General features: G+C 43.7%; 2 protein-coding genes across 3 annotated transcripts; both read left to right on the top strand.

The window, feature by feature from the left end:
• Positions 1-7: 7 nt before the first annotated feature.
• On the top strand, positions 8-4281 carry il11a (interleukin 11a). Of its 2 annotated transcripts, none has more exons than XM_085177180.1 (5): positions 8-124; positions 879-1036; positions 3625-3720; positions 3842-4003; positions 4102-4281. In XM_085177180.1, exons 1-5 carry the CDS (start codon positions 118-120, stop codon positions 4279-4281), a joined length of 603 nt encoding a protein of 200 aa, XP_085033306.1. In that variant the 5' UTR covers positions 8-117. The 2 variants fall into 2 exon arrangements, with proteins under 2 accessions (XP_085033306.1, XP_085033307.1); XM_085177181.1 differs by lacking the exon at positions 8-124 and adding an exon at positions 140-631.
• A 2556-nt stretch (positions 4282-6837) lies between these two features.
• On the top strand, positions 6838-16197 carry znf628 (zinc finger protein 628). The gene is made up of 8 exons (XM_085177172.1): positions 6838-7225; positions 9659-9731; positions 9817-10755; positions 11361-11531; positions 12487-12820; positions 12963-13117; positions 13514-13756; positions 13862-16197. The coding sequence occupies exons 1-8, from the start codon at positions 6840-6842 to the stop codon at positions 15857-15859; spliced, it is 4299 nt and encodes a 1432-aa protein (XP_085033298.1). The 5' UTR covers positions 6838-6839; the 3' UTR covers positions 15860-16197.
• Positions 16198-17193: the final 996 nt, after the last annotated feature.

Raw genomic sequence — 17193 nt, 5'->3', positions numbered from 1 at the left:
AAGAAACCGGAGCACGTGACAGTTTCCGGAGTTCAATTTATTTATTAATTTTCTATTTATTTATTTATTTGCCTCCGTTTTTCTGCTGGTTTGCCTATCTCTTGGATCCGAACCAATATGAAATGTAAGTGATTATATGACTGTGGGTTAAAAAAATCTTATAAATGTTTAATGTGTCTCATTTTTAATCAGCTTTGTTCTAAAAAAAAAAAATTGTTAGTTTTTTGTTGTTGTTAAAAAGTTGCTTTCCCCCCCACTGTGCACAGGTTAAATTATTTAGAGATCAGAAAATCTAAACAACTGCTTCTTTATTGCTCGACTGAAGATTTGGGCAACTTAATTCTGTTAAAGTTCTCTGGGACGGAGAGCTCAGATGCTTCTGCAGTGTTATTTTGGCTGCGATTCTTGTGGTTCACCTGTAATTATCAAGCATTCATCATCTCAACACCACTGTGGTTCCCTTTTAATACTTAGTCTACCTTGTACTTGAACTTGAAAGGACAAGAATGAATGAGCTTACTGTTAGGAGAGTTGACTTGGCTTGACTTGGTCTATATAATTTATACCACCGGCTCACGTACCTATCGAGTTGCAGGTGTGACAATCAGCGGCATTCATTGCCTTGCTTATGGTAAAGATGAAATGGAGCTATTCTGTGTCAAAGCCTGGCTTTTAATGTTTTAATGATTTGCATTCAGCCTGTGAAAACATGACTCTGAAGCTCTTTAGGATTCTTCTTGCCAAGTCTGGAGCTATTGTTTATATCATGGTGCAATATCTTCCCCTAAAGCTGACAGCCGTGCCCCGAGGCCATTATCATTATGGCGAGATGACAGCGCCTCTCCACTAATTGCTTCCGTTTTGTTCTACCCCTGCAGTGCTGCTCGACTCCTCCTCATCTCTCCTCTTCTCGCTGCTATTGGCTCAGCTGCCCGTGTTCACGTCTGCCTCTCCGGTGCCACAGCGGCGACCCAGTGACTTGGATAAACTGTCCAATCAGACCAAAAATCTAATGAAACTCACCACAGAACTGCTGGTAAGTGATGAAGCTGTCGTCAAGACCATTAGGTTTACCAATCAGCCTCTGACAGGGGGAGTCGAGGCTGCGAGGCCCTGACCACCCCGTGCTAATTGAATTGGAAGACGATGCTGGTCATTACACCACAGACTGATCTTTTACTAATTGGATTTGGGTGCTAATGTTAGCTTTCGGTTTAGGTAACCTCACACATTAAACCGCACCGACTTTGCATCACGCACTATTGTGCAAACGCATACCAGGTTTGCTCGGGGCTTTAGTCCACCTTAAGCTGCTTTCACGAGTCCATCTGCATGCTTACACGGGGGCAACAAACGTCTCGGGAGGGATTTGACTCAGTGATCTCACTTTTAATCCACACGGGAGAGGCGGTCTGACTCAGCAGCATGCCGGTGTGCCTGGTCACCTCCCCTGGTGGCGGTTGCATTAAGACTTGGTGGCAAAGAAGGTGCCAGTGGAGGTGCAGTGAATTGAAATCTACCTCCAGCCAGCTACAAAAACAGCCAAGCACGCCGTCTGTGAAATGACAGCAGCGTGTATTGCATGCTTGTTTACACAGAAACATGTTTATGGTCGGCGGTTGGTGAAGTGTTGAGCTTCTCTCCCCAATTAAATGCGACAAGTCTGGCCCGAAATCCTATTGCGATGACAGTCGAGTGAGTAGGGAAATCAGATTTGAGAACTTAGACAAGATTTGGATCCGACAGGTGATTGTGTATCAACGCTGTGTTTTAACAGCTGAAAAGAAAACGGCATCATATCTCTGGATCTTTGGTTACACATGGCTGATATTGATTCTATTTTTGCATTATGCAAATCTTTAAACTCTTTTGTTCAGGAGATAAAATTAGAAATAGCCACATACTCTCTCTAGTCTTGTCCAGCAGTGTTGAGAAAGTGTTTGTGTGTGTGTTTGTGTTTGTGCTTTGAAATAATGTTATAGCCATTGTGTAGTAGCATCACAATCTGAAATCCAGATGTGAGCACACCAGGATTATCAAAGGGCATCCGAAACAGTGTTAGACAGTGTTCACTAACACTGGGGATTTATTTTTAATCCCCCCCCCTTTTTTGTGTGGAATTCCACTAAAAAGAGGACAAAGTTAGGAAAGATAAATAGAATGGGAATCCATGGAAAGTCCCTGCAAAAGAGCAATGAAACTGATGCTTTAAAGAGGGAGAAATGTGCGTATGTGTATAAACATAGTTCTATATGGGCCCAGGTTTTCCAGTGTGCCTGTGTATGAGTCTGTGCACGCTTGCATACATACGAATGTGTATACGTGTGTGCATGCGTTTGTCTGTATGCATTTTTGTGGCCGTTTGTGTGTGCATTGAGGGCTCTGTAAATAGCCGTGGTAGTGTAGGTGCGGTGTTTAGTGTTTTGCTTTCGGTCGCCACAGCAAAGTGACGTGATAAAAATCAAAAAGATTTATCACATTCCAGTATTTGCATTCAGGAAGAAAAAGGTTGGATGCTAGGTTCTGTCAGGTGAGGTCATGGTCTGGGATGAAGAGAGCGAGAGAAACTGGGATAAGAGGCAGAATTAAAGGCTGAGAAAGATGGGGCAAAAACCACAAGAGATGAAGAGATCAGAGAAACAACTAGATGACAAGCCGGTGGTGTGTGTGTGTGTGCATGCATGCACATGTGCACGTCGTGTTGCATGTGCCTGTGCACCTGGTATGAGACACGGGGAGAGGCGAGGGACGGGGGAAGTAAGGGACAGCAGGGGAGAAAACGGCAGCGGAGACAAAACATTGGACCACAGACATAAGTGAGCTCTTATAAAGGGCTGATGTAGAAACAATACAGGACATTTATCTCCAAAAACATCAACAAAAACAAGTGGAAGCGAACAACAAGTAATGCAAGGGAAGCACAGAACAACAGGTTAAGGAAGCAATAAGCGCACTCAACTTGTTTATACAAAACATTTCTCAGCAATCATTATTCTAATGTTGTTATGTTCCTCTGCTGATTAGAAATGACGCATACCACTTCATCTCATCTCTATTTGTCCCTATTCATTACTAAAATAGGCCTACGTCTTTAATACTAAATTGCACTACTGATGAGCTTAGCTGCCCTTCCAAAGCAGAATCCCATAAACCTGGCATTAGGTTGTTTATCCCCCTCTGCTGGTCAAAATGGGCACTACACCTGCTGTCTGGACGTAGTTTACAACACAACTTGAGCTGGGCAGCGGCACTGCGTCATTCTTTCTTTTTATAGCTGTGACCCTGGAGTTTCCCCGCAGGCCTGTGTTGTCTGTCCCACTTGGAGCTTTCTTAGTCACTGCGTATGTTGTTATCCACACTCCCAGCAGAAAACATCCTGTGGGTTCAGCTCATTTGCTCTTATTGTTGACATTTGGGGAGGCTGAATGTGGGTGAACTCACACTGACCCGATCGGCCACACTCCCCTCAGTGAGAGCTACTGTCTCTAAGTGCAGAAAACAGGCACCCAATCAAGATGCTAGACTAATACTTTCCTCATGCTGCCGTGACTTGTTTCAGGATGAGTAAAATTGCGCTGATGTAAATTGCTAAGGGGCTGCTCTGTGTCTTGTTTTCTCTTTCAGAAGGAGCATGCATTTGACTCAGAAGTGGAGCCCCACAGGTTCAAGTCTCTGCCAGAAATGAGCAACAGATCAGCCCATGACCTCAACAATCTTGAGGTAATGCTCTGATAATGTATTTGTGTGTGTGCATGTGGCGAGAAAGAGAGAGGGGGCGGGGAGCTGGCCTGTTTCGACACTCCCATGCTAAGTCTCTGAAGTATTTTTGCGTTGTTTCCAGCTGAAGCCCACGCTCTCACAGCTTCATTCCGACCTGAAGCTGTACGAGCACCACTTTGAGTGGCTCAACAGAGTGTCGAAGAAGCACCACCACCCTGCAGTGCCCAAGCTGGTGGAGATGATCAGAGAGATGAAATCTCTCATCACTCTGCTGCACCGTCAGGTGAGGAGCTGAGTTTGTCTGTTCGATTCTCAGCGCGCGCCACCACCGCTGTGATTGAGCTTTCTAATCCGTATGGTTGCCCGTCTTCTCCTCCACAGATGCTGAGAGTTGAAGCACCAAGGCTCAGTCCGGCGACCCCCTCCCTCCCCCCTCACCTCCCCTATCAGTTTGATGTCCTGCAGTCCACCAATGAGCTTCTTCAACACTTCAAGCTCTTCTGTGACTGGGCATACAGAGCCTTCCTCAGCCTTAAGCCCAAGGTCACTGCAGTCCAATGATGATACAGAAAGTAAGAGAGGGCTGCAGAGCCAGTGAGAATACATGGACTTCCGTCCCCATCAAAAGGGAAACAAGACCATGTCAGTGTGCACTGTAGTTGACAGCATCCCTAAAGAGGCCCAAATATCAACCTGTGTGTCAGCATGTGTGTTGAGGAATGTGTCTTTCCATCAGAGCCATTGAGGATGCACCACAATGCAGCCAGTTACAACCATCGATTCCAGCTCAAGTTCCAGTTTAACTCCAATGATCATGTCAAGAAACTCCAAACTTTCTCCTTAAGCCCTTTTTCATGACCGTGTTATTTATGTATTTATTTATTTATTGAATGTTAGTTATTTATTTAATTTTTATTTATTTATCTTATTTCTGTACTAACGTGAACTCATTTGCCCACATTTCTGTAATCTTTCCCTTTCTCTTGTGTCTCACTGATCCTAAAAACAAAAACAAAAACAAAAAACAAACACTGTAGCACTTCCTGAACTGATAGCTCTGATAATGACATTTGTATAAATTAGCTTAATTTACTTTTACATTTTTATTTTTCTTCAGATGATAATTCTTCCAGTAGATGTAGCATGCATTTGGGGCAGCCTAGGCCTTCACTATTGCTTATTTATAGGGCCCTTAAAGTATATGTTTCAAAAGCTCATAATGTCATCTCCAGCCATGGTAAAACATTCCACATGACACATTCATTTATCAATTCCTTATCAAATTCGTTTTACTTTATTTCTTCCATGTTAGGATGGTATTTGAAGAAAAGCGAATCCTTTCTTTCGTACCACAGTCACATTTGTGTTTTCAGTGCCTGCTTCCCTTGTGTTCTGCACGAGGAGGCGTAGTTAACATTGTGGTAAAGTCATATGAATGTGCCCTGTTGCTAAGCACTGATGATCCTGATTAGATTCTTTGCACAAACTTGTCGGGATTGGCCCTTCCTAAGAGTGGGATGGCTGATTTTGAACCTGTGCTTTGGTGTAGAAAAGTTTGGGATTTTTTTGTTTTTTGTTTTTAGTTAAACACCCAAAGCCTTAAAATACTATGTATTGTGACACTATGTTCTGTACAGGTGTACATAAATGTACAAGAATGTAAATGTTGTATACAGTGCTTTTGTGTATTATGTCGTTTTCTACAACATACTGTAGATGACCAATTTTATCACTATAATTTTTATTCATTCCTATTCTAGTATTTGTTACAGTATTGACTATTTATTTAAGTAACTTGGTGGAACTATTTATTTTGTGCTGCAGTGGAGCAAGTCTCCTGTCCTTTTGTACTTTTATACAGTTTTTATTCTTATTCGCTATTATTATACCATCACGTTTAAATTATTGTTGTAACATCAAAATGCCTCTTACACACACTAATTGGCCTCAATGTGAAATATGTGCCTTGGTGAAATAAAAACTTCAGAATGTGCACACTGGTTTTTGTGTGTCTTTAAATATGCGTGGCCTACTACCACACCTGTAATATGAACTGTGTGACAGATGGACGTTTTTTGAGGGGGTGCACACTCAGAAACTACATTACCCAACAGTCTGTGCAGAAGAGTCGAGGCAAAAACTGATAAATGTTGAGCTCAAATGTGAAAAAAGCTTTTAAATTAATTTGGAGCATCTTGGAGTATGGATCCTTTACTAATAACTAGCTTACGCCAAATTTTGGTTTTCTAAATGTTTTCTGGTAAGAACATCAACCTGTCTGTTCAAGCCCCCAGCCAATGGGAGTAGCTCATCTATTGTACGTATCAGCCAATCGCCGCCGCTGTTCTTGAAAGGCGGCATTGGGTGGAGAACTGCTGTTAGTTTGTGCTGTGTTTATTGTTAAGGTTGTGTGGATTAGCACTGCAGTACCCAGTTTCTTTTCATATGATCAACAATATAGCTTTAAGATGAGTTAAGTACCCGCGGTAAGTACGGCCTCAGCCCGCATTCATGCACATTCATGGCGAGCAGTTAAAAGAAGCTGTTCCGCACTGAGCCGGAGGCTTGGTTAGCTTTAAAAGCAGGCCACTAACTGTTTTTGTTAATTCGCCAAAGAATCTGTATGTGTGTGTCTGCTTTAACTGCTGGATTGCAAGAGCTCGTCGGAAGACATTAGGACAGTTATAGAGTAGCACGGTGTGTAACTTTGCTGTAGCCGCTGGTTTGTGGTGCTAACAAGCACCGCACTGCGGGGAAGGACAGAAACCGTGCGCCAGTGTGGAGATACAGCGCACACGGACTGACGGCCGGAGGAAAGACAGCGGGGAGGGAGGACCAGCTTCAGAGATGGGAGGGAGGGAGGGAAATTTGAAGGGAGCTTTGGTACCAACTGTTATAATATTGTAATACTGTATTTATTTCCTTCTCCTTTTATCTCAGACGTGCCCTCATTTCACTGCTTGGGATGACAGCTGGTGCTACAGTGGCCAGCAGGGAAGGAATTTATGAAGGCACAGAAGAAAAGATGAAAGAAAAACCATGATGCCGCACACAAACTGATCCCACCCACCCCTCTGCCTCTAAGGAAAACCATCATCTGCCACCAGGTTGATCTGGTAATGGCCAACTCAGTGGCCCTAGTCGTCCAAGCAGAGCTTTTACCAGCTCAATCCACCGCGTCCCTCTCACCTTTCCCGTCTCTTCTTGGTTCGGGAGACGATGGCGAGGATGACCGGGAGAGAGGGGAGCTGGTGGGGGGAGAAAAAGGGGGAGTAGAAGGTGGCGAGGAAGTGGTTCTGGACATGGTGTCATCGTCAGTGTCCGGGTCAGTCCCGCAGCCAGAGCAGACGGATCATCCCTTCCAGTGTCTGGACTGTGGCAAGAGCTTCAGGTGGTCATCCAGGCTGACCCACCACCTGCGGAGCCACAACAATGAAAGGCCCTACCGCTGCAACCTCTGTCCCAAGGCCTTCAAGGGCTCCTCTGCTCTGCTCTATCACCAACGGTACCAACACTAAAATTATATTAATATTGAGGATTCACATATTAGGAAGTTCATGACCAGTTGAGGTTGTCTAAAATAATGTTTTGCTGTAGCTTTCTTCCTGTTAAAGGGGAGTTTTTCCTTCCCACTGTCACCAAGTGCTATCTCATAGGGAGTCATCTGATTGTTGGGGTTTTCTTTATATTTTTGTGGAGCCTTTACCTTACAATATAAAGCACCTTAAAGCATCTGTTGTTGTGATTTGGCGCTACATAAATAAAATTGAATTGAACATTTTAGCTGTTAGCAGATACCAGTGATGTTTTCCAGTTTGTTTTCTTCTGCTAATAATTCCAGTCTTTGTACCAGGAGGGGTAAAAAAAAATAAAATAAAAAAAAACCCAACGAACTGTGCTTCATAAAAAGATTAGCATCTCCTTGCTCTTTATGCTATGTTTGAACATTTAGTCACCCCAAAAAAACCACAAAAGGCAAATGTAAATGCATATATGTTGGTATGAGTCAACAAGGCTAATATCAGCCGATATCCGTATTTGGCCGTTATATCATTACGTTTGATACGGTTACAGTTTTGTCTTTTAAGGCTAATACGGTTCTGCACTAACAAATTTAGTCATTTAACTTCCGTCACCTGCACATCTCAATGTGTCCTCATTAAATATGTTTGCCAAAGGTGGAGTCTGCTAAGCAAAAAAAAAATCACCATTTTTCTTCAATCAGCAGTCATATTATCAATAAACACTAGTGACCCGGTCTTCTGACAAACCATCCTACTTTGGCAAAACGTCCTACCATAAGTAGTTTATGCATATTTCTGCTGTCACAGAGTAATTCCAGCACAAATTTAAGTGGGTATGATGGTTTGCCACTTAACTTTGCCCATCAGAGTATGCTTGTAGCTCATAATTATAAAGCCAGGACGGTTTGCCACTTCATTTTACCCGTCAAAGTATGCTTGTAGGTAACATTCACAAAGATAGCATGGTTTGGCACTTCATTTTACCCGTCAGAGTATGTCTCTAGCTTTTATTAACAAAGGTAAAATGATTTGCCACTTAATTTTAGCCGTTAAAGTATGCTTCTAGGTCATATTCACAAAGGTAGGACAATTTGCAACTAAATTTCGTGTTGTGCGCATGCGCAAAAACAACGGGTAGGATGGTTTGTCAGGTAGGATGGATTCCCAGAACACCGGCTCATCCCATAACATTTCCTCCACCATGTTTTACAAATAATGTGGTAAACCTCAGATCACAGCTTTTTCTCTTCTTCTCAGTGTCATCTAGGGTTGTTGTTTTTTTTCCCCCAGAATGGTGAAGGCTCATTTAGATTTTTTTTTTTTAATCTAATGTGACCTCCTGAGTGTAATGAGGGGTTTGCACCCTCTTGTGAATGCTCTGTTCATAAAGGGATCCCATGATTGTGGACTTTGACAATGACACACCTCCTTGGTTGGATGTTGTGAAGTTGTTTTTGTAACCATGGAAATTCTGTCATCATGAACTTTAGCTGGCTTTGGATTTCTTTCAGGCTTTTTGGCGTTACTGAGTTGGCCAATACATTCCTTCTTTTGAAGAATGAACAAAATTGTTGATTTGGCCACTCCCAAAGTTTATTTCATCCATCTGATTTATTTTATTCGTTTCGGTCTAATGATGGCCTCCTTCACTTCCATCGCCATCTCTTTGAACCTATTCTATTAGGATATCCAGTGAAAAGCTACGAAGTGCAAATTCAGCACTTGTAATCAACTCCAAGTATTTTATCTGTTTTATTTATCACGAGTTAAAATCCACTGTGGAAGTGTACAGAGGCAAAAATACAAAATTATGTCGCTGTCCAAAAAACCTAATGGACTAACTCTATAACAGGGGATTCAAGAATTGTCTGCTACGTCTTTGTTTCAATCCTGATGGTGTTTTCATGTTCGCCATCTCATATCTAACTTGATGATGTACATTTTAAATACAGAAGACGTTCTGCAGTCAATTGGCTTCTACAGCTAAAACGCAGATCCATTAATATTTTAATTCCTGCGATCAGGAATACAGGAATAGCATGTCATGTAAAACAATATTTAATAAACCCAGTTTACTAGAACTGACCAGGAGATTAATCAGAAGCAATGAGTGATTAGGGAATGAATGAGAAGAGGACTGAATATCAGCAGGAAGAAATACAATCTAACCAGCACCTCCCAGCCTTCCTTTTTCACATCTTTAATCGGGCCACAGTCAGGTTGATGGAAAGTGTCAAAAAGGCAAATTTCAATGTAAAATAAAGAGCTAATTTCTGACATAAAACAAGATGTTATACTATACGATGCATAGCAAAAGAAATTACTTAGATATGGGTTTGATTGTATTTTGCACAAATAATGATGTTATATGATTAACCATGTTTTCCTCCTGAATAGTTACCTTTATTTTGCAGGTCACACTCAGGGGAGAAGCCTTATAAATGTCAGGACTGCGGCAAAGCCTTCAAACGCTCTTCTCTTCTCCAGGTGAGACGCCAAAAAAGTTTTTTTTGTTTGTTTGTTTTTTTAATGTTTACAAACGAGCTATTTCACCATATCGGTTTCCCCCCAGGTCCACCAGAGTGTCCACACTGGAGTGCGTACCTTCTTGTGTCCCTACTGCCCCCTTACTTTTAAATGGAGTTCTCACTACCAGTATCACCTGCGCCAACACACAGGAGAATGCCCATACCCGTGTGACACTTGTCCGAAGGCCTTCAAGAACTCGAGCAGTCTGCGGAGACACAAGAATGTCCATCTCGGTCTCAAACCTTACACCTGCACAGTGTGTAACAAATCCTTCACGCAGTCCACTAACCTGAGGCAGCACATGAGGATACATACAGGCGAGAGGCCCTACATCTGCGGTGAGTGTGGACGAAGCTTTACTCATTCGTCAAACCTGGCCCTGCACAAGAACTCGCACTCCAACCTAAACGCAGGTGGGAAAGAGGGAAAGAGGGGCGAGGATGCAAGGAAGAGAAATGAGGTAGTGGAGGTGGTGGTGGGGGGAGAGGAAGTGACATCATCAATGTTGACAGACATGGTGGGATTTGTGAGCCAGGAAGGAACTGATGGAGTTGGGGTGGGGATGGAAGAAGTGTTCCTGTCAACCACCTCCTCTGGCCAAAATCCAGGCCTTCTCCCCCAGCTCACCCTCACTTCTTCTGGGGAGAACGTGTGCGCATCTAGAGCCATTGGGACAGAGGTTCACCTGAGTACAGACACCGGAGCCAGTGTGCTCTTGTACAGCTGTGGCAGCTGCAGCCACACTTTTGGCACACGGACAGACCTAGAGGAGCACCAGGCCATTCACATGGCTCCAGAGGAAGATGGGGTTGGTGGAGGGGCAGGGGTCGGATCTGGGATGGAAGTTGGGGATGGGCTGGTGGGAGCTGGACACCTGCTTGCTGACTTTGAGGAGGTGGTGGAAACTACCACAGTGGCTGAAAGTGGACACACGACAGAGGTGCTCCTTGGATTGTCAGAGGGAGCAGATGGCAGCAATGCAGTAAGTGATGGGTTCAAACGGATAAATGCACATTGCATAAAAATATTTATCTCAACCGCCAACATCACACATTTCCTTAAATGCTTTAAAATAAGTAGTTGTAGTTGGACAATTAAGCCCAATTTAGATCCTACAAATAGTAGAAACACATTCATAATAGTGGTAGAACCGATTTGAAATAGGGCGTTAGGCAGAAAAACTGTGATAACCATGAATTGTTGGTTGTGCACTTGAAACAGCCGTCAGTCAACTCATAGGCTGACACAGGTTTTTGACAAACTTTGCGATTGGCTCATCCTGTCAACTGCTACTGCAGCTTATGTGTCGTCTGAACATGATGTTGGTGTGTGAAGGCCACAAATGATCAACACCCAAACAAACATTGTTAACATGAACCCAGTGATATGCAAAATAAACTGGCGTGAATTCAAAAGGTTTTCCCTGTTAGATAGTGTTTTTTATGTAATGTGGGGCAGAAGTATAAGTACTCTTAATTAAAATATACTTTGAATTGGAGCAAATAAAAGTCCCTATAAAGCCAATGAGTTCAGTTTGAGGACATATATTTTTGATATGTATTACTACTTCCTTTGGTTTGTCCTCAGAATGTCGGCACCACCCAGGCCCAGTTTGACCTGTTACAGAGCTTCACTGAGGTGACTCAGAGCTCTGAGACCGTTCAGCCAGAGGCCAGAACCACATGGGCAGGGCTGTCATGTGGCTACTGCAATAAGACCTTTAAGACGAGCGGAGGCCTCAATAGACATGTATCACTGGTGAGAATGACTGTTGCAACTGTTCTACTACTAACACTTTTGTACAGATTACAAAACCTACAGCAAGACTAACATTTATCCATCTTAAAGGTCCTTTTGTTAACAAGTTAGTATAAGTGTGTAATGTATCAAGAAAGGGACTTTTATGGATTGTTTTATCATGCCCATGCCGTGCCTGTAGCTCTACATGAAATCTAACAGGCCTTTCCAAAAGAGCCCTCCAACTGTCAGTAACAAAAAAGTCCAAATCGCACACATTTAAAACCACAATCCAACTCAGTACAGTGATGCAGTCATGCTGAAGTCACTATGTTACATAAAACACAATGTTTTCCTGCAGTTGTGTTACCATTTCCAATAGTACATTAATTTTTAGCAAATTTTTCACTCGTTTGTGTTTGGGAATGCTAAGAAATAATCCAGCTAATTTTAAGTGGCACTGTAGGTGATATAGGGGGAAAAAAATGCACCCCACTCCCAGTGCTTGTTTATTGGTCTGAAACTGGTCTTCGAGTTTCCATAAGTTCCGATTTCTTCCAAGAATGTTTTCTTTTCCTGCTGAGGGAACATTGCCACCAAAAATAAAAGTAGCGCATTGGAGTGCACGAAGACTCTTACATGGTCTTGCAGTAAGCAACAGGAAATTTAGTGTCATTTATTGCTTTTCTTGTGGCTGAGATGTTTTAGAGTCAGAGCTGGCAGTGCCAAAAAGGAAAAAAGTTGGATCGTTGGTGTAGGTGGGACTAAAGAGTTGTGGCATCACAACATTATGAAAGTCTTCATAGCTTGTGTTCAAGGCAGTTTCTGAGTGAACTGTGTGCATTGCTCTCTGGGTTCTGCATTTTCTATAATGTACTAATATTTATTTAGATCAGTGCTTTCTAATAAAAAAAACTATCAAATGAACTACCTCCTGTTTTCATTTTCTTTTTTTTTCTTCTTTTTTTCCCTCCAGATGCACTCTCTTTCATCACAGTCCCGTTCCCAGTTCAGCTGCTCTGCCTGCGACCGCTCTTTCCCTCTTCTCTCCTCGCTCCTCACGCACCAACACTCCCACACTCCCGAGCAGCGTCTCCTGGCTGAGGCAGAGGCCGAAATCGTGTGCCCTCCGTCGCTTTCCTTGTCTCTCCCCCTTCCCTCTTCTCCGAGCCAGGCTGACAAGCAGCAGGAGGACCAGAGGGAGATTCATGTCGACATCATAGCCGTTGGAGAGGAACAAGAGGAGCAGCCAGCAAAACCAACCAAAGCCCACAAAAAGACGGGATCTAGCAAGAGCACTCCTGCTGGAGGTAAAGATATTCAGAAAGAAAGCAGATGAGGCATAAAACTGTGCTGATATTCAGTCTTTTTTTTTTTTTTTTAAGAACTCCTTATTCTGCTGTACTTTTTGTTGTTGTTGTTTTTAAACTCGTGTCTCACGTGTTCACACAGAAAGGCCATACCGCTGTTCAGAGTGTGGAAAAGCCTTCAAAGGTTCATCAGGGTTGAAATACCACATGAGGGATCACACTGGGGAAAGGCCCTACCGCTGCACGGAGTGTGGAAAGAGCTTCAAGAGATCATCACTGCTCTCTATCCATCAGCGGGTAAGGCTCACTCTTCTGCTCCACTCAAATAAATCAAATAAGGTTTTAATTACCAAAATAATTTTCTTGATGTGAGGTTTCTTGATTGTGGTCTGTGTGAAACTCTACATTCCACTTGATTAGGTATTTTAGCTCTCATGTAATTACCTCTGGAGATGAATGCAGTCTACATCAGACAAATGCAAACAGCAAAAGGAAAAAAAATATGGTGTAAGTTATTGGTCTCTCATGACTAAGTCACTGTCACTCAGTGCTTCAGTTGTATCAAGCGTTCTCATATTTTGATGTTCCCTGTGATGACTTCCACTCTTCGTCAAGCTCAGTTCTAGATTCTTCTTTTGGTAGGACACTAAAAATTACCCCCCCCCCTTTTTTTTTAACATATATCTTACCTAGGTGCATACAGGTGTACGGGCATTTCAGTGCCCTCACTGCCCACTCACTTTCAAGTGGAGCTCCCACTACCAGTACCACTTGCGGCAGCACACAGGTGAGAGGCCATATGTGTGTAAAGAGTGCGGCAAGTCCTTCAAGAACACCAGCTGCCTGCGCAGACACAGTCAGATGCACTCTGGTCTGCGGCCTCATACGTGCTCCATCTGCTCCAAGTCCTTCTCCCAGACGTCAAATCTGAAACAGGTCAGTGCAGCTGCAGTGTCATGTTATAAAATGTTCAGTTTTATCAACTGATTTCATAACTTCTTTTCTTTTTCTTTTTTTTGGTTACCATTTCTCTGAGAGCAGCATGAACGCACGCATTCAGGCGAGAGACCTTTTCAGTGCACCCACTGCAGTAAGAGTTTTACTCATTCCTCCAACCTTCAACTCCACCTTCGCACACACTCCTCACGCAAGGACTACAAATGCCCGTACTGCTCGAAGGAGTTTGTCATGCACTCCTACTTGCAGAGGCATATCCGCACCCACGGCACTGGTGTTTCCCTGCCATGCCCAGGTGGTGGAGGTAAAGACGGCGTGGCTGTGAAAGCCAGTGTTGGAGGAGTAACCACCACCACAACCCTGCTGAACCCCATCACCCTGGAAGCCTCAGGAAACAATGGCAGTCTGATTGTATCCCAACCAGCACTTAATATTCCCCCCAACACCTCCCAGAACTACTTCATGATACAGACAGCAAGCGGCCTGCAGCTCATTCCTCTGTCATCGCCTACGCCAGTCCAGCCACCACCTCCTCCGCCACCACCGCAACCGTCCCAGCCTCAAAACTTCCTCCTCTTGCAGTGCCCCTCCAACAACGGCAGCCAGTCCAGCCTGATTCTCCTCCCCACAGCAAACAACCCTCCACCAGCTCCAGAGCCTCAGTCCCTTCCCGTGCTTCAGACTATCCAAGCATTCCAGCCTGTGCTTAACCAAAACCAGACTCAGATACCCCAGTTTCCATCTGTATCACAGCAACAACAAATCATAATTACTAACAACAGTAACAATGCACACACTCCAGTTGCCACACCAATACACAACCTCTCAGCCAGCTCCCTACTTACGAAGCCGATACTGGGGAAGAGCACACGGACTGCACGAGGCAGACGGGGCCGCAAACCAAAAGCTACACTTCTGAAATCGGCCCCAACCCCAGTCAGTCACACTGCAGGCGGAGCTGCTGCAGTAACAAACTCTAATTTGACCAGTGGCACCCAGACTATTACTGCTGCTAATACTACCACAAACTCATCTTCTCTACCCACAACATCTGACACCATTACCCCGACTCTGTCGACCCCTGCCACTGTAGCCCCCATAGCGGATACCTCAGGACCCTCGCCAACTGTTACCATGGTTACACCAGCCACCACAGTAGCTGCAGCATCAGATTCTGCTCCTGTCCCTGCAGAAAGGAAACCTCATTCCACTGTGGAGCAAATGAGGACAGGGGAAACTTTGTCAGGGAAAGAGTTTGTGTTGTGTTTTGATAATGAAGAACAGGCAAAGGAGGGGATGAATATCGGGGAGGCCGGGGAGTCATACGTGCTGCAGTTTGAAGGGAATTCATCTGGGGAGGCAATCGATGAAGGAATGGGTGGAGAGGGAAAGTCACTCGTGCTGCAGTTCAAGACAGATGTGCCAGGTGAAGAGGAAAAAGGGGTAGATAAGGGAGGGATGATGTCACTCCTGCAAGAATGGAGTGGAGAAAAGCAGGATGGGAGACAATCGGGAGGGGATGGCAGCCAGGGGGAGTCGTATGTCCTTCATTTCCACACTGACACACAGGATAGTGGTTCAACCAGTGCTACGTTCAGCCAAGGGCAGGACAACAGCCTGCAGCTTTCATGCACATCTACCCAAGGCTTAGTACCCCTTGATGGGCAGGAGGTGGTGTTTGAGCTGGGGGGTGAGACCAAGCTGGAACAGGAAACTGAGGAAGGCATGCAGATGATAGCCCTGATAGAAGGTGAAGGAGGAATGATAGGAGAGGAGGGCCGAGGTTGCAGTACTGGAAGTGGCACAGTTACCGAGGGTGGAGGAGGAATGGAAAGTATCTTTCAGCTGGAAAGTGGAGATGAAATTGTAATAATTGAAGTCAGCACCAGCAGCTTAAGAGAAGGGGGAATGGAGAGAGAAGGGGACGGGGAGATCCCACAAAGTAGCGAGGTGAAATATGAAGGTGTAACAGCAGAGGCCAAGGAAAAGTCTACAAAGGAAGTGAACTCTGCAGTCAGCTCAGAGGAAGACGCACTGAATGGACCTAGCGCTAAACCTAAAGAGGTGCAGTTCTCTAACTGAGAATGGTGTGCATGTTAGAGACGAATAAAGCGTATGTATGAGTAAATGCCTCACTTTTTGTGGGCTGTTTGTTAGCACTTTATAGTCAGTTGAGTTCTCATGCAAGTGAGCGAGGACATGCAGTTAGATGAGTACTGTGTTGTAATGCCATGCCAAATGTTATACATTTAAATAGGCTGTACATGGACCTCAGAATATTCCTAAAGATTAGTTTAAATGATACTGTCGTTGGCAGTTTTATTAAGTAAATATGTTTTTTGTGAATAAATGTTGTATATTGCCTACTTTCTTCACAATGTTAATAGTAACTAATAATTAATAAATCTGTTAATACCTTTTATCATTTGGATTTTTAATTATTTTTACTACTTGTAGGTAGGGTGTCCACATCCCAACAAACAAAATGTGGAACAAAGAGTGTGTTAATATTGTTTAGTTGTATTTCACCTGCTCTTTAGTTTCAGTTCAGGGATACATCCAGAGTTATGCATGTGCATTTCTGAGGTACATACAAGCCACAAGGCAGGATGACTGGTCAGGTGTCAAATTCATTTCAGTTAATGGACTGCATGCCACCACTAAAGGCATAAAATTAATAAGAGCAACACTTTTTTTAAAAGTAATAGTAAAAGCCCACATCACAGCACCACAAATAGCCTTTGATTATACACTCACCCGACCATTTCTTAGATATACCTTGCAAGTACTGAGTTAGACCCTCTTTTGACTTCAGCACAGTCTTAAATCTTTGTGGCAAAGATTCAACAAGGTGCTGGAAACATTCCTCAGAGATTTTGCATCACAGATAGCATCTGCAGATTCGTCGGATGCATAATGTAAACCTGTTCCACCACAAAGGTGCTCTGTTGGATTGAGATCTGGTGACTGTGGGGGCCAACTTATAGTTGGACTGTATCAGGAGAATTCAGCTGAGGGGGCAAAGTGACTTTACTGGGATTGGATTGGAGCCCTGGGGCTCATTCATAACACTGATGAATAAAACAGTTAAGACACGATTTGAGCTTTGTTGTATTTTCCCGCACAACAAAGATCGGTCTTTAGTAGATGGACATGGTCAACAATAATACTAAATAAATAAAACTTTTTTCCAATCATCTATTGTCCGGTTTTGGTGAGTCTGTATGAACTGTAGCCTCGGTTTCCTGTTCTTAACTCACAGGAGTTAACTCACAGTGGAATTCTGCTGCTGTATACCATCTGCTTCGAGGTTTGACTTGTTCATTCAGACATGCTGCATGCCTCAGTCATGACAAGTGGTTTATTTGACTTTTGCCTTCCTGTCAGCTTCATGAGGTCTGATTATTTTTCTCTGA

This window comes from Neolamprologus multifasciatus, chromosome 11 (assembly GCF_963576455.1).
Source record: "Neolamprologus multifasciatus chromosome 11, fNeoMul1.2, whole genome shotgun sequence".
NCBI classification, from domain to species: Eukaryota; Metazoa; Chordata; class Actinopteri; order Cichliformes; family Cichlidae; genus Neolamprologus; species Neolamprologus multifasciatus.
Note: the sequence above shows the minus strand (reverse complement) of the source record. Positions and strands in the feature narration are given on the sequence as shown.